Source organism: Styela clava, chromosome 15 (assembly GCF_964204865.1).
Source record: "Styela clava chromosome 15, kaStyClav1.hap1.2, whole genome shotgun sequence".
Taxonomy (NCBI): domain Eukaryota; kingdom Metazoa; phylum Chordata; class Ascidiacea; order Stolidobranchia; family Styelidae; genus Styela; species Styela clava.
The window spans coordinates 10382407-10403615 of record NC_135264.1 but is presented as its reverse complement, the minus strand read 5'-3'; the positions used below and the strand labels follow the sequence as shown (position 1 = coordinate 10403615).

General features: G+C 33.3%; 3 protein-coding genes across 4 annotated transcripts; 2 read left to right on the top strand and 1 right to left on the bottom strand.

Annotated features, from left to right (window-relative positions):
* Positions 1-1574: 1574 nt before the first annotated feature.
* Positions 1575-4293, bottom strand: LOC120334092 (large ribosomal subunit protein eL22-like). Of its 2 annotated transcripts, none has more exons than XM_039401544.2 (5): positions 4258-4293; positions 2530-2649; positions 2242-2363; positions 1975-2070; positions 1575-1675 (listed from the first exon to the last, which is right to left on the bottom strand). In XM_039401544.2, exons 1-5 carry the CDS (start codon positions 4264-4266, stop codon positions 1627-1629), a joined length of 396 nt encoding a protein of 131 aa, XP_039257478.2. In that variant the 5' UTR covers positions 4267-4293; the 3' UTR covers positions 1575-1626. The 2 variants fall into 2 exon arrangements, with proteins under 2 accessions (XP_039257478.2, XP_039257479.1); XM_039401545.2 differs by lacking the exon at positions 4258-4293 and adding an exon at positions 3992-4012.
* A 136-nt stretch (positions 4294-4429) lies between these two features.
* LOC120334091 (protein FAM91A1-like) lies at positions 4430-15529 on the top strand. Its single transcript, XM_039401543.2, has 20 exons — positions 4430-4713; positions 5119-5296; positions 6576-6689; positions 6882-7069; positions 7485-7638; positions 8028-8173; positions 8245-8355; positions 8847-8935; positions 9014-9102; positions 9377-9507; positions 9782-9933; positions 10386-10480; positions 10729-10814; positions 11295-11403; positions 11953-12110; positions 12418-12531; positions 12946-13306; positions 13841-13964; positions 14582-14651; positions 14792-15529. The coding sequence occupies exons 1-20, from the start codon at positions 4642-4644 to the stop codon at positions 14903-14905; spliced, it is 2655 nt and encodes an 884-aa protein (XP_039257477.2). The 5' UTR covers positions 4430-4641; the 3' UTR covers positions 14906-15529.
* Positions 15530-16747: 1218 nt separating this feature from the next.
* LOC120334095 (protein STPG3-like) lies at positions 16748-21120 on the top strand. Its single transcript, XM_039401547.2, has 9 exons — positions 16748-17056; positions 17476-17513; positions 18024-18130; positions 18269-18328; positions 18574-18647; positions 19096-19239; positions 19781-19948; positions 20111-20272; positions 20582-21120. The coding sequence occupies exons 1-9, from the start codon at positions 16939-16941 to the stop codon at positions 20713-20715; spliced, it is 1005 nt and encodes a 334-aa protein (XP_039257481.1). The 5' UTR covers positions 16748-16938; the 3' UTR covers positions 20716-21120.
* The last annotated feature ends 89 nt before the right edge of the window (positions 21121-21209 follow it).

Here is a 21209-nt window from a genome sequence, read left to right as displayed (position 1 = left end):
ATATTAAAATAGTTGGTAAAAAATAATTGGAAGATGTCTCTCAACTTTTGGAAAAAAAGTTTGTAAAAATATTTCAAAGTATGGTCCAGTATGCTATTGTATATTGCAAATTGAATAGTTATGCCATTCAAATAAAGCATATATATATATATCCGAGTTTAGTGCCGTGTAAAAGCAGCGCAATTATATATTTTTTTTCTTGAAAATTGTATTATATGCATGTGCTTGATTTTGAAGATAATTCTATTTCACTGATTTTAGAATAATTTCAACGCGAAGATTTGAAGAATTTTTATTTTGATCAATTGATTGTAAGCAATCAATTTTTGATACTATATCAGTTAAACATGCGAATTCAATATTTGAATATTTTTTTGATTATATTTGAGCTTTTCAGAACCTATTGTACACATCTATATTGGTTTAAATAATGATTTTCCTTACTTTGAAAAACTCTTGCTTATTAGAGAAGTCTTCAATCCACTGAAAATGTACAATAATAATTAGTGCTGGTGCTTATACCCAGTTTAAAGTTCAGCCAAGGATGGACCACAGTTGTTCTTCCCTTGTCATATTCTTGAGTCAATTGTTACCAATACCATTCATTCACTTTTAAAATTCCTGATTTTTTTACAGCATGATTTTTTTTTGTTCCATGTTATATAATATTAATTCTTCAGTTTTGTGCTTCAATGATTAAAGGAACGTGCTACCAAGTGTTTATCTTCGGTAGCATGGATATAAAAATTTCAAATGCTAATTTTAATAATTTTTCTAATAAAGCAAAATTATTTGAATAAGTTTGTAAACTTATTATAAGGTAATATTAGTTACTTCAGGGTTGTTACTAATATATGAACCTCTGATCAGGGCCAGATCACGTCTTCAAGAGGCCCCGAAAATAATAATGAGACTAGTGTGTTCCATGTTATTCGAAATTGAATTAAGTTTCAGTATTCATTACCGATCAGATCAGATTAACTTTCAGGATATTTTAGTTCTTACGTCGACAGACATTCATAGAGATTTACATGACAAGGAAAAATTTCAACTGGGCTCTGTTCATTAAACTCTTGAGGTACGAAGAGTTTCTGTGGTGCCTGAACTCATGCTTAATCAGCTCTGCCTCTGAGCTTAAGTATGATATATTCTAGAGTTCAGATTACACATCAAATGCCAATAGCTGAAGAGTCCTTGTTGTATGAAATGTAGTTTGGGGATCATATGAAGAGTTGATTTGAATCAATATTCTAGGTTAAGATACGATTCACATGCCCACAACGCAGATATTATTCCTGACGGGTGTCTGCAGCAATGGCATTTCCACAGCCATTTAATATAGAAGTTTGTGGCCACCCAGGTCTCGCTTTAACCCTCCTCAGTCATACAGGATAGCATTAAACAATCCCAACAAATTAACCAGTAACCTTCAATAATGCAACCGTGGGCATAGAACAAGTTTTCAGAGTGGCAAAAGACTTTCGCACTATATCTGAAACCAAAAAACTAAACTTGCTTCTCTTCTGCTTGAAATCTACCCCATTCCATAACACAAATACATAAAGAACAAGCAATGACCTATAAATGACTTTATTAATAAAGTCAAATTGGAGAAGAAAATAATATTTAATCTTCTTCTTCCTCCTCTTCTTCGTCTTGGTTGATCTGGAAATATCTGAAAAGAAGATTTCACCAATAAGAAAACTAAAAAAAAATGTAAAGTGGGAGATGCAATTACAAAACAACAGGACTCGGAATGAGAGTCCTTTTCTAAACAGCCTGCAGTTCTTTGTAAGAGAATGACTGATCTGGGTTTAAAAGGAGGACTTATATTTCCACCCAGGATTAGATCTGCAGATGTGTCGTAGAAGTACCGTATATTCTCGCGTATAAGCCGAGTTTAAAACTCAAAAAAGTTGCCAAACTAAGAGGTCGGCAATTTTGTTTTCTACATTTCATAATAATAACACATACCTCAGTTCATAAGAGTCTTTCGTAGCAGCAATGACTCTCAACCAATCACGAAGGTTATTTTTCTTCAAGTATTTCTTAGTGAGGTACTTCAAATATCTAAAAAAAATTCAACTTTTATAACTAGTTTTAATTTATGGATGTACAAATATTTCAAAAAAAGGTGCAAATTTAATTTCTGTATTCAAAAGTAATATTCAATTTTGGCCCTCTATATATAGGCCTATATATGTTGAGTGATAAAAATGAACATAGCAAATACAAATATACCTTTTTGAGAAAGGGATGTCGCTCGTGATATTGATCTTCGTCTTATTAAGTTCAATCACTACTTGATTTCCAAGATTATTAGTTTTGCCGTTAACTTTTACTCTTTCTTTCAAAAAGTTTTCCTGTGACATAAAGCATAAGTAAAGGTCTAGGGAAGGCGACCCTAGCCCTTACGTTGAGTACAGACACAAAACTAATTAAGATGTTAATTAAGGAAAAATACGAAAAACATAAAACAGTGCATTGGGTTTTTAGCCTACATTAACTTTGATTAATTAAGTAACTTACAAAGTTGCCGACATCCATGATTCCATCTTCGACGGGGTGCGTGCAATCAAGAGTGAATTTTAATTGAGTCTTCTTTTTCTTGCTCTTGCCTTTAACAGCTGCACCTTGTCTCTTTTGTGCCTGAATGAAAAGAATCAATGTGTCATTCTGTAGGCTGGTTTCAATTGAATTCAAGCCAGATATGTAAGGCACAGAAAAAGCAAATTTATAGTCAAGTTTGGTCAAAAAAATACAAAGTCAATAAAGATGCAGAACAGTGAAACATAAAAAAAGTCACTCAGGCTCCCGTATTACCAGAGACAGTGGTGTAGCATCCACCCCCGCGGTCGCACCCACAGCGCAAAGAGGCCCAAACTGTTAGAATTTAGAAATTTAAGCTGCAAACCAAAAGCTGCAGTGCAAAACAAGTAATGCACATCTTATAACATTGATGTTAGTTCTGCTCAAATCGTTTTGTTACGTAGCAATGCCAGGAAGTCGTCAATTTTTCGGCGTCTTGTCGTCTGATCGCACCGGCAAAATTACGAAGGCTGTCAGAATGTCGAAAGCAAAACCTCTCAGTGGCGCACAGAAACCCAGAAAAAGGGCAGAAGAGGAACGTATGAAAAAAATAAGTAACCAAAATAAACGGCAAATTTTAGGTTACCATTGTCTTTTTATAGCGACATGTTACGCTTTTTGGCAAAATAAAAAAAAGTGTTGTTTTAGCTTATGTCCGAGAGTTTCCAGGGTCATTTTCACGAAATATTTTTGCGGGGGGGGCCCACGAGAGTCTTGCTACGCCACTGACCAGAGACACTGTAAATACCCATGTATTCCTACAATTTCCTAATTATTTCATCAAGTAATATAACAACATAAATTCAAATACTCTTTTTCAGCGTTTCTAATTGGGAGTTTGAGAATCGGTTGCTGATTTGAAATGTACAAAATACAGTACAAAAAATGAAACAACCCATGTGTTAAAGTGTGCTTTAATTCCGATTTGCAACTTAAATGTGTTTTTACGCTGAATCATAGCAATGGTGATTTGTTGGCTGAAACTAATTGTCAGTCAGTCAGTTGATTGGCTATATTGGTTCAACCCAAAAGATGTCGATTTCGTTTATTACTGTATTAAGTTGTCAGAGCGTGATAATTATAATGAACCGACTAATAATGCTGTAATGTGAGAACTTTCTCAATTCAGTGAATTATTCAATTCTAGAGTGTATTTTACCACACCATACTTTACATACAGCCATATGTTGATTTTTATAAGCATCAATGAGTGGAAATATGTCATAAACAATCACACCCAATTTAACATTAAAAAACACCTTCAACGACTTAAAGCTACATTTCCTTTCAATTCGTGGGATACCATGACTTTATTACATAGAAATGACAAGTCAACAAATTTCAGAAAAATCAATTATTTCAGTATTTATTGATTTAAGCAATAAAATTTAAAGTCAAGTACCATCAGACTGCAGTAGGCAGTTATCAGATAAATACTCCCATTGCTGCATTATGGCAGTTTTGTCTACGCAGATGTGAAATAACACAGCAAAGCTAAAAATCATCCCTATCACAGTATCATGAATTTCTAGTCTACTTCTCGCCAAATAACTGCGCATAGAGATAATTCATAACTATTTTACTTGAAAATTTACACGTAAAAATTGATTCAAAGATCCAATACATTGAATTACAAATTCGTTTTATTCACATAAAAATTACACGAACCGCCGCCATCGTGGTCTTCTAGTCGAAAAGGAAGATCACGTGACGTGATGTCCAATGTTGCAATTCTGGAATTCACAAGGTGGCGCTGAAGAATTATTATTTGCAAAATATGGCTCCTTTACCTCAAATTCTGATTGTTTAAAATAAAAGATAAAATTGCCTGCACATTAACTGATTAGAGATGAAACGTTTTAACATAAGCTACTAAACATAAAACGTTCTATTGGCAGTGAATACCTAACCTATCTGCATACTATTGATAATGCTGAGGAAAGTCACAACCGTAGCAACCCTACGTTCTGACGTTTGTTAGTGTTTCTTCCGAGTTTTTGTTTACATTTTAAGTTTGTTATAAATGAAGGTTTATGTTACTGAAGTTTCGAAATGAATAAGGATGTTGAAAAGCATATTAAGGATGGATATGTTTGGTCAAAACTGCCTGAAAGGGTTAAAATGGTGAGTGTATTTTGCTGTCTAGTTGCTGAATTGCTCTATGCACCTATACTTTTTTAATTTTAGTATATTGAACTTGTTGGGATATGCTGATATGTATAACTCATTAAGACCAATATCATAAAACAATAGGTAACAATATGAAAATATTAGGTTAACCTTTTTGGTCTAAAATTGTTGAATTATCTAATTGAATCCAAAATTTTTTGAAGAAAACACAATGAGAAAATCAGCTTTTTTCGCTACTTAGCTATAATTCACAATTATTAAAAAAATGATTTACCCTCATTTGTGAATAAAAGCATAGCAATACCTAAATACAGTCCTATTTTAGCAAACTTCATACCATAATTTAGAAATTGTTATGCCATAAAGTTGCTTCAATCATACCACATGATTTTGTTTTAGGCATGTGGAAATTCAGAAGAAGAATACAATCGATCGTTATTAAATTATGCAATTCGAAACCAAGTTCGATATCGTGGTTCAACTGTTCGTCATGTGATTAAAAATGAGAAAGCTTATTATGAACGACTTCTCGATTATAGCAAGAAAAATTTAATGTTGTATCCTTATCACTTACAAGGTAGTTTTTACTATTTTGTGATTTATAATTTATGTGTTGTTGAATTAACATGTGAGAAATGAAATAATTTGGTTTGACATTGCATGCTATTGCACCTCTGATAACCCTGCATGGGTTCGCTGGTTTGAATCATGTGGGAAAAAATGTGTTCTAGTGCAGCGATTTCCTCAGAATACTGCTGTTCTGCGAGCTTTTTCAAAGCATTCCACGGAACGGGAATCGAAATGACTCATGAATTTTACATTCTAATTTCGTGGTGTTTCGCAAGGCGAGATAAAAAGTACAGGTGTTCTGTGGCAAAAAGGTTGAGATATAGTATCCTTCATCATCAAGTCCATGGATGTGTAACAAATAATTGGCTAACTATTCTGATATCCAATTTGTTCTAGTAGTTGGACAAGAGGTCATAGTTTGTCATGTAATCAAGCCACCTTATCTGGTTTCCTCTCTTCCGGAGAAAATATGAAATTTGTATTTAAGTATGTATATTGACATAGCTGGTGACATTTCAATTTATTCTGTTAATGAACTGAAATTATTGACCAAGTCTATATTTATTGTGATTTGATTTAAAATCATTCCTAAGTTGATCTCTTTTCTTTATCACAATTATGGACCTTTCCCCGACCTTTGACCCTCGGAAAATTCTCCCTATACTTTACCATTGCAAAATTGTCAAGGCTATTTTAAGACTGCTTTTGCGAGTTGGCGTCTGTAAAATGGGGTATGTGTTTCAAACCATCATTATGATTCATCGCATACAACAATCTGTTTTTTAAAAGTACCGGTAAAGAATTTCAGGCTAGTCTATCACAGCTATTTCTACACTGATTTTTATTACTGCAATTAAATTAAAACTCCTAGAAAGACAAAGTGATCATTGAATTATCTGATTTTTATTTAAGTTCCCAAAACACAACTAAAAACTAACGAATAGAGTTCAAAAAGTGAAAACGAGGTAATGTTTACAATCACGCTTGAAAATCTGTCTGAGTGAGAAAAGTGTCTGAGCGGATGCGAAAAGGGGGCATTGTTACGTCACTTTTTGCATCTTGCTTTGCTTAGAATTGGCCAATGTCACGAAGTAATCAAGGAAGTCGATGCTCGGGGAAAGGTCCATTCCACCTTGTTTTCAATATCTTCATTTTTCATAGTTTATAGACAATGCATGATTTTTCCTAAAATTTTCAGATGTAAATATTTGGTCGGTTGGATAGTGTACTTTAAGTTTCAAATCCAAATAACTTTAATTAATTTGCTGTGTAATCACCGTTTTCAGAAAGAATGATTGGACTTCGAATGACTGCGTTTTCCTATTATATATCAATGATGGAAGAAATAATGAAAGAAGAAAGAAGTTATGATTCTCTTCCGAATTTTACAGCTGCAGATTGTGAGATCAATTTCACTATTATCCATTATTTTTTTAATTGAATTTTTTCGTGAGAATTTCTTAACGTGGGATATCAATTCGGTTTTTGTTTTTTACATCATGTCTATTTTTATATATATCTAGTTTGTTGCTTACCTATAGCCTTGTTTGAAGAAACTTTTTATTTTTATATTTTTCATATATTTCATTTAGGCCTTCGGCTACTTGGCATTGGTAGAAACCAATATATTGACCTTATGAACAATTCTCGTTCGAATAAAAAGTTCTCGTTTCGAAGGAAGCCGCAATACCGAGAATTTTTACCAAAAACTCCAGTCTTGACTAACATAGAGCCATGGTGGTTGGTGAATGTGGGTTTCATCACTGAAGACGATATCAAGGTTTTTGATTTGTAATCGCTTTGTATGTGGTGTATTAGTATTATTAGTTTGAGTGGTGTGAACCCATTATCTATGATGATCCTGAATCCTGATTTACAAATGCATTCCTTTTGATAGTAACACAACTTAGGTTTCTTTGGATGGGTTTTCCATTTTTTCCGCCAGACAGACCTTGCTTTCGCAGTGGGTTGATAACTAACAACAACGCCTAACATATTTTCTAGAGAATATTAAATGTATTAGTACTAGGCGTAAACAAAGATGTGATACCTATAATCTGTCTATTTAACAAAATATGATCAACCTGCCCTTTCAACAAGCCATATGTAATATTTCATGTTAGATAAAACCTCACAAAATCTTTTTCAATCATGCAACAAATTTCTTTTTATTAAACCAAACTTCTCCTTTTCAGTTTTGTACTCCGAGAATGAAGACGTGCATTGATAAACTGATAGATGATGGTCCAACTATGGCTTGTGTAATTGATCGTGAGATGTTGACAAAACTTTATATGAAAGGATTAATATATTTGGATGTCCCTGTTCACGACGACACTAAAGTTATTGGTAAGTATAAATATAAATATATAGTTTTTGGTTCTAAATTAACAGATTTTTTTCTTCACATATTCACTTTCTTCTATCAATTTTCAACAATGCTTAGTCGTTTAAAATTCACTGTAATTCAAAATTTGTGAATTTGCACTCAAAACACAACTCTGGATCAGCAACCCAATAAACGGATTAAAAAAGCTATGAAAGAAAATTTTTATGAAAATTCAATTTAGGAAAAAAAATTTTCTCTCTAAGTTTACCTGACTTTTTCCGATTTCTCACTGTCGACCCAATTTATTACACTTTAAGTATGGTTATGATCGTGAGTTAAAAAATTTAGATTTTTTACTTGCCACCAACGTAAATTAAATTGTTGTATATAATTATTTTATCTTATGCAGTTCCACCATTGGAAGGATTTGTTATGAATCGTGTGTTGGGAGACTATTTTGAAACGTTATTATACAAAATATTTGTTTCCATCGATGAAAAAACTACATTATCAGAACTATCCACAGTGTTGGATATCAGTTTGGATCTTGTCAAGGTTGGTCCTCATATAATTATATACCAAACAAGCTTGATTCAAACAAAAATTACTATCTGTGTTTTTTTTAGAATGCGGTCTCTGTTTTTTGCCGTCTCGGATTCTCGAAATTGAAAGATGGTTTTGACGTAAATAATGAACCGACAGCCCATAGGTCTTGGAAGGACAATGTTATGGTTAAGGTATTTAGCTATAATATTTGTTAACGTTAAAAAACTGTAAGAGAAACGGGAGTTTTTCTAATTTTTTGAAGGAATTGAATATCAATTAAATATTATAATTTAGTAACTGATACCAGACAGCTAATATGCAGTTTTGGTTTCCCGTGTTATGTCAGAAATTGCTTTCATCTTTTCAGAGTGAAGTTTTATACTTATTAGTGAGATTTTACTTTTGAGTGAGATTCTTTACTTTTGAGTTAGTTTTCATCATTTTTGAGTGGGTTTAGTCTATTTTGAATGAGTTCTCATCACTTCTGTTTGGGTTTCTTCACGCTAGAGTGTTTTTCATAATCTATGAGGAGTTTAATTTTCAAATAGTTTTTTTTTTGTTTTTAAATTTCTGTCTTCCTAAATATTACCAACAGTTTTCTTATTATCTAAATATAAACAGATTTCTACAAATATTTTATCCTTAACATTCATGACAATAATAACACGAACTCTTTTTACAGTCTAGAAATGCATCAACAAGTTCTGGTCAACTGCTTCTTGTCGGACCTAGTTTGCTCGATTTCTTTGACTTCAATGAAGATTCTGAAAGGTAATTTATCATTTTTAATACTTCTGTTTTTTCACATGTGAAAAGTGTAGTATCTATATAATATTTTTATGTTTTCAGCAAATCGAATTCTCATTTTCGTGATGTTGATGCAACAAATGTTGATGGCGATGAAATATCAATGGGAGGTGTAGGCAAAGTGGAAAGAGGTCGGAATTTTAGAATTTTTTTTAAATTTTTTGTTTCAATATTCAATCTGCATAAGCAGTGAGGGGATGGGTGAGATGGTAGACATGAAATTTGAACTGGAGATTTTGACTTGCATCGGTACTATAGGCTTCTAAATTTCATTTAGAATTTACGTAATTGGAATTAGTAACAAAGCAGATATTTACCATACAATCTGATTCGTATATGGACAATCCTAATATAAAGATTCCCTTATTTATCATTGACTTGCAATTTTAATGTTTTATGTTGCAGATGACACGTTGAGTGTAACAAGTCATTCATCTTCAAGTTCTCTACCAACATCGTGTTGCCCTGGGAAACGAATCGCATTTTTATTTGATTCATCTCTGACAGCTTTTCTTATGATGGGAAATCTCTCCCCAGTGAGTATTCACTATAGAATTTTTTAGTTAGTGATTTTTGGAAAATGGAAGAGCAATTGAAATCAAACAGGGTAACAGCATAACCATAAAGGCCTCTTAAGAATCTATCTAATGACTGTTTATCTTCAATTCCTGCATTCAAATTTAAAAAAAAAACATCGAATGTACCTCAATATTTCGTACTCGAAAATATTAGTTTAGAATGTCGTTAAAATAGTACATTATTTGATTTTAGTGGTCATAACAAAATATTTCCATTACTTTTCCTTTGAAGGGCCTCAAAAACCATGCAGTCACATTATTTGAAGTTGGTAAATTAACAGATGAGGGTGTCGCACATTTCGTTTCTGAATTATATAAAGTACGAACTGTAGAAGATGATGAAGGAGAAGCAAGACGGTATTTCGACCATGCCGTTAATCTGAGGTGAGTTCAGGTTTCGAAACTGTGTGACATCCGAAACTGTATATAGTATATACCCAATTACTCTTTTTCATTAGCGATTGATTAATGAAACGAGAATATCGGTCAGAGACCGAAGACTTATCGATCGAAAGTTAGGGGATCCCCCAAAACAGCGCTCTTACTCCATAGTGACACCTTGTGTCCCATCACTAATTAATTAATAACTCGCTAATTATACGACATAAATCGCTCAAAATCAATAGGGTTCTGGTCCGAGATATGATGAATGCACATGCAAAATCTGGAGCAGATTCAATCTCGCTTTCGTGAGATATCGCGTGCATCTAACAGACATACACACAGACAGACAAATACCTATCAACATACTTACCGATTAAAATTGATAAGTAACAATTAATCAACATTACACTTTAATAATTATTCAATGATAAATCGATCAATTATTTTATCAGGTCAACAATTGAATTCTTACGTCACAATGAAAAACTTACAGAAATATTTTGCAAAGATGATAAGCAGGAAAATTTAACAGAAAATTCGGAGAAAGGTTTGAGTTAATGTCAAATGATTAGGGAAATAATGGTTTAATTTAAGTAATTTATCGTTTTAAAAATCATTAGTTCATTATGATTCCGAAAAGTTTTTTGAATGAGAAATATCTTTGAAACTAGTTCTACTAGACTTTGTTAGTCAACCATTGGTAATATGTTGATAGATTTCACCCCATACAATGGCGGTTTATAAGTATTTTTGGATGCAGATTGAACAATGACATATTTTGTTTTCACTCTTCAGAAAATCTTGGAATTGGTCTCGATTTAATACGATGTGAAAGTTTGAGTGGGCTAGATCATAAAACAGTAGCAAGGTTGATTAATAAGGTAATTTTATTTATTTTCTGTTATCTTACATACTAGTACGTCCGTAGTGGTGAAAGACTGTAACAAGGAGCTGTTTCTAAGAATTCATAGGGCTTAGACTACCATATTGATGATAATTTAACAAAAATAAATTTATGGTGTGTTATTTACATATCTGTGGGTTCGTCTGTCTATTGCTAATATTAGGCGTCCTCAAAGCAAGAAGTCGATAGCGCTCACCAAGTTTTATAGAGCTTTATCCTTGCGACTTGGAAGCCAGTAAGCAGTGGTTGATGGTGAACTTGAAACTATTAAGTCATACTGTCAGAGAAAATAGACGTGCTGAAATGAATTCCATGAAAAAAGTACACAACGAAAAACTCCTAAAAAAATTTTGATTTCAAATGGGATATACGTTAATGTATTTAATTGAGAATTTGTTTAATCAAGTTCAAATGCCTCATTAAATGAACAAAATAAAAGATTTCTTATGTATTTTAGAACTATCACATTGTTGTCACTATGGCTCCTCTCAATGACGAAATTATAACAAACTTGAGTCACAAACTTACAGATGCAACTACAGATGATAACAAATCTGAAACTAAAGGTAAATATTATTCTGTATAACTTTCTATTTGCATTTAATGCATCTGATATATCTAATTTCAAATACTGTTCATCGCTTTTGATCGATCTCCTTCACTAGAGGGCAATTCAAAAAATTATTTCAAACTATTTCAAATTTGACCATTATGAGATTCACTGTGACATGTAGTTGCAAGGGCTGGGAATGGTTAAACGGTTGATCGGTTAACTGATTTTAGATGGTTACCAGTTACGATTTACTTTATCCGTCAACTGACATCTCGGGTACAATTCATCTTTAAAATGTATAATTTCTTCAAATATGATTACGTCAGGCCTCGGTTAATCGGTTAATTTCACTTGGTTAACGGTTGAAGTGTTTTCCCTGAAATTCGCAGCTCTAGTAGTAGCGCAAATGCACAATTTATCGCCATTTTCTCGCTAACCAAGTCCAGAGTTGAAATTCCAAGAACGTTACCTTCTGCAGAAGAAAATACTTTTTTAAGCAAGTCGTCTTTTGTCTCGATATTCCATGACATGAGGAATTACTTTTTTTTTTTTATTATTTCAGATGATGTCTCTTTGACAGCTCATTGGTTTGGTCCACCTTGTGCCTCGGTCAACTCAGTTTGGTTTAAATTGTATCTTTATCACATGACTGGTTATGGTCCACCGAGTTTACTTCTTGCCAGAGGAGCAAAATGCTGCCACTTACCAAGTGTATTTGAGGTACCAGTGTTCTGATTTATTCTATTTTCTGCTTCCAGGATTTTTAGTCGAATTTCTTTCAAAAGACGAGATCAAATTTTATATTTATTACACTGGCACAGATAGAGGACAAACGCAAGTTAAAGGCAGAATTATTGACCCAAAAACTTTGTAATGTGAATAATAATATTATTCAGGCATTATTAACACAACCAACTTATTTTTGCATTAAATATTCTAAAATACTCTGATATTATAAATAATAGTAATAGTAACTAATATTAGTAAGATAACAAATCTTAATTAACTTTGGTAATTTGTTTTTCAGGATTATGATGAACTTTTGATCACATCAATAGGTCATGACCCCTGCATTGTCGCGACGTCAAATGTCGTTCTTATGCTTAGTGAAGCGTTAACACATTCTCCAGTATTAATTCAGGTAATTTTCAACTTTCCTTTCAATTTTTTTCTATTTCAATTTTTTTTTTCGTTTTTTTTTTCTATTTTTGTTTTCAAGTCTTTAGTGTCAGTATTAACCAAGGCTGCAGAGTATAGGGAAGTCTCGGCCATCGAATCCAAGTTTCAACTTCTTTCAAAAACTAGCATTGGCATATGTATTTATCTTTGTTTATCTGTTGAGAATGCTTGATAAACTTAATTCCCTTTTTTCCACCAGAAATTTTGACTTTGATTAGATTACCACCATTATTCTAAATTTATGACTGCAGCTCCAGGAAGTTCCATATTACGACTTTGACCCGTGACCCCGGTGCTCTCGGAAATTACAACCCCGGCTTTTGCTCCCCCCAGTATTAATGAGAACTCGAATATTTGAATTTTTATCATTTTTCAGGGTCACAGTTTGAAAGAGATGAGGACTGAAAGAATATACTTGCCATTTCCTTTTACAAATTCAGGGAATAGCTCTGAAAATACTCTCACATCTGAAACGAGTAAATTACCGGATTCGGGCGACTCCCAAAATACACCCACAAAGCCGTTAAAATCCCAGTCTAGTACTGATAGTGACTTTTCCGAAGAACAAAGAAATTTATTATCTGACTCTGATATTGTTAGTAAGATTGGCTCCATACTGGACTTAAAAAATACTTGTGGGTATATAGTGGTTTTAGTGTCTCGACCGCACATTCCTATTACGATGGAAACTACCGTACAACAACTTGAAGCAGGAGATACAAAAGAGTTAGTTTCAAGTGAGTATGGTAATAGCTGGTCTAAATTGAAAAAAATAAGTCAAAATATGGTTGTATAGCTTATGCTTGTCGTTATCCAGCTGATGTTTGCCTTATGATAAATACCCTTACAGCATGGAGTTTTATAGCTATTGGTGAATTATGTAAAAGATGATATACCCCTACAGCAGTGGTTCGCAAGCTTTTATAGCTCATAGCCCCCTTCCGGAGGCTTTTAGCTCTCCTGTTTATCATTCCAATGGCATTTATACTGTCATTTTGATTGGTAGATTCCAAATCCCAATATGTTCAAACAATTCATGCTCAACAAAGTGAAAACACCCTGTGAAATAACCTTATCGAGCAATTAAACTAGGAAGAAAGGTAAAATAAATGGGAAAGTTTTGCACCAAGCATGTTGTCTCCCCTCCAACTGCTTTGCATAGTCCTGATTATGTTATTCACCAATTCATTTAATTCTCAATAAGATACAGTTCGTATACTAATCTCAACAGTATTTGAAAATCGACGACAAATTTGTATTTTATTTGACAGATAAAAGTGAAGATGTCAAATGGCAACTTTTAAATGTTAATTTTGGAATACCATTGTTTGATAAATCACTTAATCGGGAAGTGTGTGACAGATTCGTTTCTTGTGGATTGTGTGAGAAGAGCAGGTGGGCATAATTATGGAGTTTAACTAAATGAGAGTAATTTGTTGTATCGACACTAACAGCGTTTTTTAGTTCGGCTTTGAAATAGGGGAAAATTCATACTCAATTTCAACGGCAGGTTGAAAAATATTTTGACAAACTTTGAGAAAACCAAATTTAAACAACAAAAGTTTTGGCCTGTGCAAGTCTTCTTGTGTTGTTTAATTACAATGCTTGACCAATTTGATGCTTTTTGAGTAACTACTGAAATTTTTGCTCCAATGTCACAAATAGAAATCAGAAATTTTGACTCGAGAGAATTTAAAATTTCGAATTCAGGGACTTTGAAAATACGACACTGGCTCTGTTTCCAATGTCAATAAAAATATGCCACACACTGATTTTTAGGATAGGTGAGTCTTAGATTGTCTATTATAAATATTTGTAAATGATTTAAAAAGGTGAACAAGAAATTAGCCTTGTTATGGACTGAATTTACCTGGGTAAAGACATCATGAATTCGCAAGATATATAGAATTATGTTTTACTTTTGGTTTATAATTAACCGCAAGAGATATAAAATTGCACTGTGAAATTATGATATTATATTAAATTTCAATGTTCTTCTTTTCTGTTTTTAGAGCAACATCCCTTCTAGAAACAAACAATAAACTTTTGGAGGATGTTCAAAAATTTGTTTTTGATTCTCAAGTAAGAGTTTTTTATTTTCATAAATTGCAGAATCCTGTGTTATTGTTAAATGAGTTATTGAATGTTTTTTCTTCTTAATCATATTCTATTCTACCTTGAATAACGATCATCGTTTTCCAATCTCACTGGCTTGTTTTTAGAATTCAACTTCTGATGGATTCATGAAATTCACAGCAACGGATGAAAATGTTCCTTACCCAAGGGAAAGTTTATTTTTTAATGACGGAACATTATCATCCTGGGATGGCCTTTGAAATCATGTTTTTTGTTCTATGATATTAAAATTTATTAGATATATTTGTAGAAAGAAGGCTGCCGAAACAGTATTTTGCGGATTTTGTGATAAACATGTCACCAGCTTTTTAATGTGTTAATTTTATACAAAGCATTTAATTTTGCTAGATTTATATTACGTTATCATCTAGCTCATCTTTACCCTAAATGAGAAATAATATTTTCATGCATTTATGAGAAGTGTACTGGCATATGCTGGTAAATGTTTGGTGATCATGGTACGATATTATCATAAAATATCTTGCAGGGTGGCTTTTCATTCTACATGCGAATAGTTTTTATTTAAAGAATGTTGCAAGGGGTTACGAAAATAGGATGGTTTGAGAAGTATTGTTAACATTATGGTATACCAAAAATGACATTTCTACAATTTTTTTCTGTGCCTTTACTTAATGACCAAATTCAATACTTGATTTAAAAATAAAACTAATTAATGTACCTACTTTATCATCACTTATTAATTAAGCAGGCTTATTTGCTCAAGATTTAGTAATATGTATGAAAGTGCAATCTCTTTATGTTAGCTCGACATAATAAAAATTGGCCAATGTGCCTTTTGAATAAACTGCTTACATTTATATAAAGCAACTTGTGCTTTGTTGGACGTCAACTTGAAATGATTTTCAAAAGAGTCCACAAAACTAGCAAAAAAGGTTAACAGATTCTCAGAATAACAATCGGCTTTCAAAGATGTTTTAAAATTACCGCTTTCTCAAGATGCAAATAGACCAAAGTCGTGGATACTTTGTAAGAATTAGGAGAACATAAGCTGATTTTGGACACGAAATGGACATAACGATCGTTTTAATATTATGTTGTTCTTGTTCTTTGACACGTTTTTAAAAAGTCGCTTTTCTCTTCGAATACTTGACCAATTGCTTTGAAATTTTCAGTGGTTGAAGATTAATTTTTCCGCTAGAAGGCTATTACTTTTTTTTATTTCAAAATTTTGCGTGAATTCTATGAAATTTGATATTTCGTCTAAAATTTTGCTGTATTATTTTTTATCCATGGGAACACGGATTTTAGTCAGTGTCAAGACTGGCTGTACGTTTTGATTCTGCAAAATTCTTGCTACTGGAAATTCAGAACTTTTTTGAGGGTACCGGTAGCGTCAAAGGTACCGGTAAGGACTGATTCGCTCTGGTCTGACGTGTCCATATATTTGTGCGTAGCTCTCTTGTTTTTAGAAGCATCTCGAAATACGCCAATATGGCTATAGTGGTGCTGAGGATTCCTTTTTTTTTCGGGAAATAAACATCGTTTTCATGATGCACGACGCCGAACGATCGCTTTATTTTATGCGAAAAATTAACCGCTAATATTTCTGATTGTTTGCTATAGTTTAGCACCCGCTTGCCCTTTAACATCTGGCGACTGTCATAATTCTAATGTTCATCGTAAAATCAAGCCATGGATTTCTACCCTGTATCTACCGATTCGTGAATTGTCAGTCTTCCACAGCGATCCGGGTTCATGCATAGGGAGTACAAAATATTAGTTGGATTGTAATTGACATTGCATTGCTATGTTTGGTACAGTACCACATGTTATTTTGAAATGTAATTCGAAACACCATGTTAATTCATCTGATTTTTGCGCAGCGATACGTGACGCGCTTGGAATCGCCCAGGTTACAGGGTTAAAGTTCACGAAAGCCACACAAAACACCACAAGCTTCAAGTAGAGTCTTGCAACGAGCAATCGTTTTGCTAATAAACAGTCGTGTGAAAAAATGCAGGAAACAATAGGACTAGCTTTAAGAATGGGATATATATATACTATTTATAGAATGTTAAGTTCAAATTTTTGCAATTACAGAAACTAAAGCCTTGTTGGGTGGGGTTAACAGGTTTATTATCGTTTAGTGTTTGCCTTGAGTCTATTTCTGAAACATATGGATATCGTAAATTGATAACACTTTGGATAACCTGACATGGAACTAAGTTTGGGAAACCGATTTTAAAGTAAGAAACTCAAAATATCGAAGAAGATGTCAAATCAAAGTCCATCCGAGTTTCTCATTGCTCCAACTTCATCAAACATGATTCCCTTTCCTGCAGTTGCTTTGAGGGAAGCTGATGGAGCATCACGTGATGGGGCAGACAGTGGTAATTTTCGATTTTTTTAGCCTAAATACTGAAGGGAAATAAAGACTGAAAGAGATGGTTCAACAGTCTGACAGTTATTTATATTGTAATGATGAGATATTGTGAAATCGTAGTTCTGTAGTTGTATGGTACTTTGCATCATGAACCGATTAAAGACAGGAGGATATTACTGCAATATAATGCCTTTTCAAAATGATATATAAATTTCAATATTTTGCTATTGCATTGCTGCCTTAAACCTATTATGAGAAATTTTTTTGATATTATCAGATTGTTGATTTTTTTCTGTTTTGCTCTATTGCGTCTTTGTAATATTTTTTTTAATATCATGAATTATATGCAAGTTTGTTTTTGCCTATCAGTAGTCAATTACAACCAATTTATCATTATTGCTCTGAGTTGTCTTTATTTCATCTCAGGTATTGACATGAAGATACAACAAAGAGCACAACAAGAGGTCTGTATGCTCTTTTCATAACATAGCTCAAGTTCTGTTATTTTATGTGATAATAAATGTGTACTCCATTTGATAATTAGACTCAATCTTTGTAACCTTCATATTTATTGAACTTGAAGTGGACCTATGGATCGTTTTGTTTTTATGTCTGTATGTTGTTGTTGGTGGTATTCTTGGTATCTTCTTTTTGTTACTGTGAAAAAATCGTTTTTCTACTTCTGAAATTTTTAGTGGTTAAAGATTGTTGTTGCTGCTAGGGAGGGGGCTGTCATTTAAAATATGTCTGCGGGCTTTATGGGATTCGTATTTCACATTGCATACCTTGTGGCGGTTCTACTTTTGCGTTCATGATCGTTGCGATTTGGTGATAAGTCGAAGTTGGGAAGACTACGGTACTGGAATTTTGAAAGATTTGATACTACTTTGTTTGACTTTCGTTTCTATAGATTTGGTATACCTCATTGAGGTGTTGCAACTATAAAGACGTTCATCCTTGTTTCTTTTCTTCAGACAAATGAAGGAACAAAGCTTCCACCAACCAGACATAACACATCAACAAGAGGATCAAATGTAGGATTGCCACCTGACAGAGTGGTAACTTCATCTATTATGGGAAGGTAGAAATGAAATTTTGTTACAAAAATTTGCTGAAAGCCACGTTACACTCGCTCAATCAGAATTAAGAATTCAAAAAGATCAGAAAAACGACTACAAAATAGTAGATTAAACCGTTTTCTTCATTTTTGTTTGTTTAGGTATTCAACTGAGTTACCTTCACAGCAAAAGTTTGTCAGATTATCTACAGTGTCAGCCAGGTAGGTCTTCATTGAAGTTGAGAGATTATCAAACAGTAAAGTATGTACCAGTAGTTTTAAAAAATATTCTAGTTTTCGTAACAATTAGGATGACTCCATCTTGTTGCATATGAATAGATATGTTTTTATACATGTGTGCTATATTCCTTCACAATCTCAAATTTCACCATACAGAATTGTCTGATTCATTAATAAAAACTAGATGGTCTAGTGTAAACTTATTGTATATTATATTCTGGTTTCAGAAATAGTTTGAGACATCCAAGAACATTTTATCAACCTATTCAAAGTGAGATAGATTATCCAAGAAGAAATATATGTGAGATCATTTTTTGTTTTTGCGGGTCATATTTATCCATGAATCCTCTTTCTATTTACTTAAAGTTTCATACCTTTCCTAGCCCTGCACCTACCATAAAATCATTGCTATCTGCATGCTTCAAATCAGTGGCACGGACAGTAATTCAAGAGTTGGACTTATTTATTCTGGCATGAAATAAATTAGTTAGGCCAAACCCGTATTTAGTAGCCCCATACATATCAGTGGCCGCTCAATCTTGTTTGGAGTGAAAGTCGCGTATAAACGTATAAACATCATATAAAAAGAAAAGACTCACAAAAGTCCTGCTGCTATATGCCTGTTATTTAAAACTAAATTTTTGTTCAGTTGTCATATCCAATTTGCATATGGTTCTTCAAATTTACATAAAAGTTTGCACACATATATACCTTACCTTTCATTTTGGTCAACTTTCTTCCAATTTCAGCTTGGTATGAAGCCACTGAAAGTCGACCACCTCTACGAATTGATATGTCGGGGCCATCCCCAACCACGTATTCACCTTGTAATAAGCCATTGTATGAAACTAACGCTCCTGCATACTCATTTGGAAGAAAAGAAATTGAGAAAGGTGAGAGATAACAATTTTTGCACATATCTATGGAAGAGATGGTGAACCTTTTTTCTGCATGGGTCACACATTATATTTTCGTCATGAATAGAAGACTGGGAAACATTGATTTAATCAATCAAACTTGCTGTTTCATTTTTTCACAAAGCCAAATTATAAATAATATGTGGTTTGACAAGTCACAAATAATGTTTGGTACTCGTGTCGTGTGTCAGTGGTTCTCAATCCCTGTTGTGTAGGATTCGAACCTTTGAACTCGTGCAGGTTGCTCAGTGGTACGCTAGAAAAATCCTAATGCTTAGTATGATATGTCAAAGGATGAGTTTTTAATATTTTATTTGAGATTGGGTTAGCATGGCTTATTCATATAACAAATCATTGTATTTTGTTAGGTTACGAGTTTAATTTACCATATACATAGTTGAAAGAAAAAATAATACAACTAATTATCCTTTCTCACATATTCATCTCCCACAGAATTAATTACTTATCTTGTTATTAATGTATCCTATAAATATCTTAAACTTTGTTGTCTTTTCAGCTGGCAGTGGACAAAAAGCCTGGGGAAAGCTATGGTTCCGTTCACACAGTCCATTTACTTTTAAAACAAACTATGAACTTCACTGGCCTTCACCTTTCCACTATCAACATAAATCAACTTTAGGACCAAAACAAGTAAACAAGCCTGCATTCCCAAGTCACAGTATAGGTATGTCTGATACTTTTGCTTTGTAAATTTATCACTGCTGACTATGGGCAATTGGTGCAGTGTATTAATTAAATATATGTGACAAATATCCAGGGCCAGCTTCGGCCACTGTCTATATATGTTACTTCATGATATAAATACATACCATAATCCAATGCATAGGAACGCCTACCAGTCTCCAACCTCCAAAGCATAAGGCAAGAATGACTGTACAACCAGTACCTACTATATACTACCCAGAAGTAGTGGCATTGAGCAGAATGCGACGAGCACCAGCGCACACCATGGGATCTAAGCTACAGAATCGAAACTGGACTCCTATAAGTAAGTCTAATTGGGGTAACATTATGTATTGCAATGACGGTAAGTTGATGACTTGTCCGAGTGATTCCATTTAGATGAGGCTATATATTTGGAGTGCCTAATCAATCACTCGGGCCTCCACCACTGGTATCCACCATTTTATTTTACGATGATTTTGTATACTCTTTAATCAATTACCTTATGTCATATATTCGATGGAATGCAAACCCGCTGCTGTTTTATTCTATTTTTCTGTAATTGCTTTTCCTGTAAACCAATTTATATAGTCTGAACACTTGAGCTTGGTAAATTTTAATATCTTCTTTATAGTGGACGTACCTGCACCCAACATGTACAACCCTCTCAAATCAATCTTGATTACAAAGCCAACTCAGCCTGCATATACAGTATGTGGATTTCGGAAAGATAAGCGACATGACGTAGGACCATTTTTTACACTGTAATTTCTTGTACTAATAGCTCGATTTGGGACACATCATTAAACATATGCACTTATTTTATATACATACAATGCATGTCCTAGTGGACTAAATAGTAAGAAATTATTGCAACTTAGAGAGATTAAGCCAGTGCCATTATACCTATTTTCTATTTTGCTAAAGAGATTTTTCTAATATATGCCTAACACAAAATTTATTTCCAATATATTTAATGTAATATATTAGCTTTTTGCACTTACATGAGCCATGACTTAATAGCCTAAAAATTTGATGTTAAATTTTTTGAAAATAAATTACAAACCCATTTTTTTACCTCCTTAATACAAGTGCCATAAATATTTGTAAATGAAACTTAGTATAATAATATACACTGTGATATAATGCGTGATTTGATGGATTTATGAAGGAAATGTAATTGGCTAGCTGTTGGCAGGGGGTGGGTCGTACCGTGGGTGGGTGTATTATTCAGCTTTAAACAATGGGTCGGAACCCCTCAT

Bases quoted from the DNA above. Each gene is read 5' to 3' on its own strand.
- LOC120334092 (XM_039401544.2), bottom strand. The intron at 2,071-2,241 runs GTATATTTGTAT...AATTTTTTTTAG, and splicing joins GACATCCCTTTCTCAAAAAG to ATATTTGAAGTACCTCACTA. The intron at 1,676-1,974 runs GTATGTGTTATT...TCTTCTTTTCAG, and splicing joins AAAGACTCTTATGAACTGAG to ATATTTCCAGATCAACCAAG.
- LOC120334091 (XM_039401543.2), top strand. From the start codon at position 4,642: ATGAATAAGGATGTTGAAAAGCATATTAAGGATGGATATGTTTGGTCA. The intron at 8,936-9,013 runs GTAATTTATCAT...TTATGTTTTCAG, and splicing joins TTCAATGAAGATTCTGAAAG to CAAATCGAATTCTCATTTTC. The intron at 13,307-13,840 runs GTGAGTATGGTA...TTTATTTGACAG, and splicing joins TACAAAAGAGTTAGTTTCAA to ATAAAAGTGAAGATGTCAAA.
- LOC120334095 (XM_039401547.2), top strand. From the start codon at position 16,939: ATGTCAAATCAAAGTCCATCCGAGTTTCTCATTGCTCCAACTTCATCA. The intron at 18,131-18,268 runs GTAGAAATGAAA...TTGTTTGTTTAG, and splicing joins ACTTCATCTATTATGGGAAG to GTATTCAACTGAGTTACCTT. The intron at 19,240-19,780 runs GTGAGAGATAAC...TTGTCTTTTCAG, and splicing joins AAGAAAAGAAATTGAGAAAG to CTGGCAGTGGACAAAAAGCC.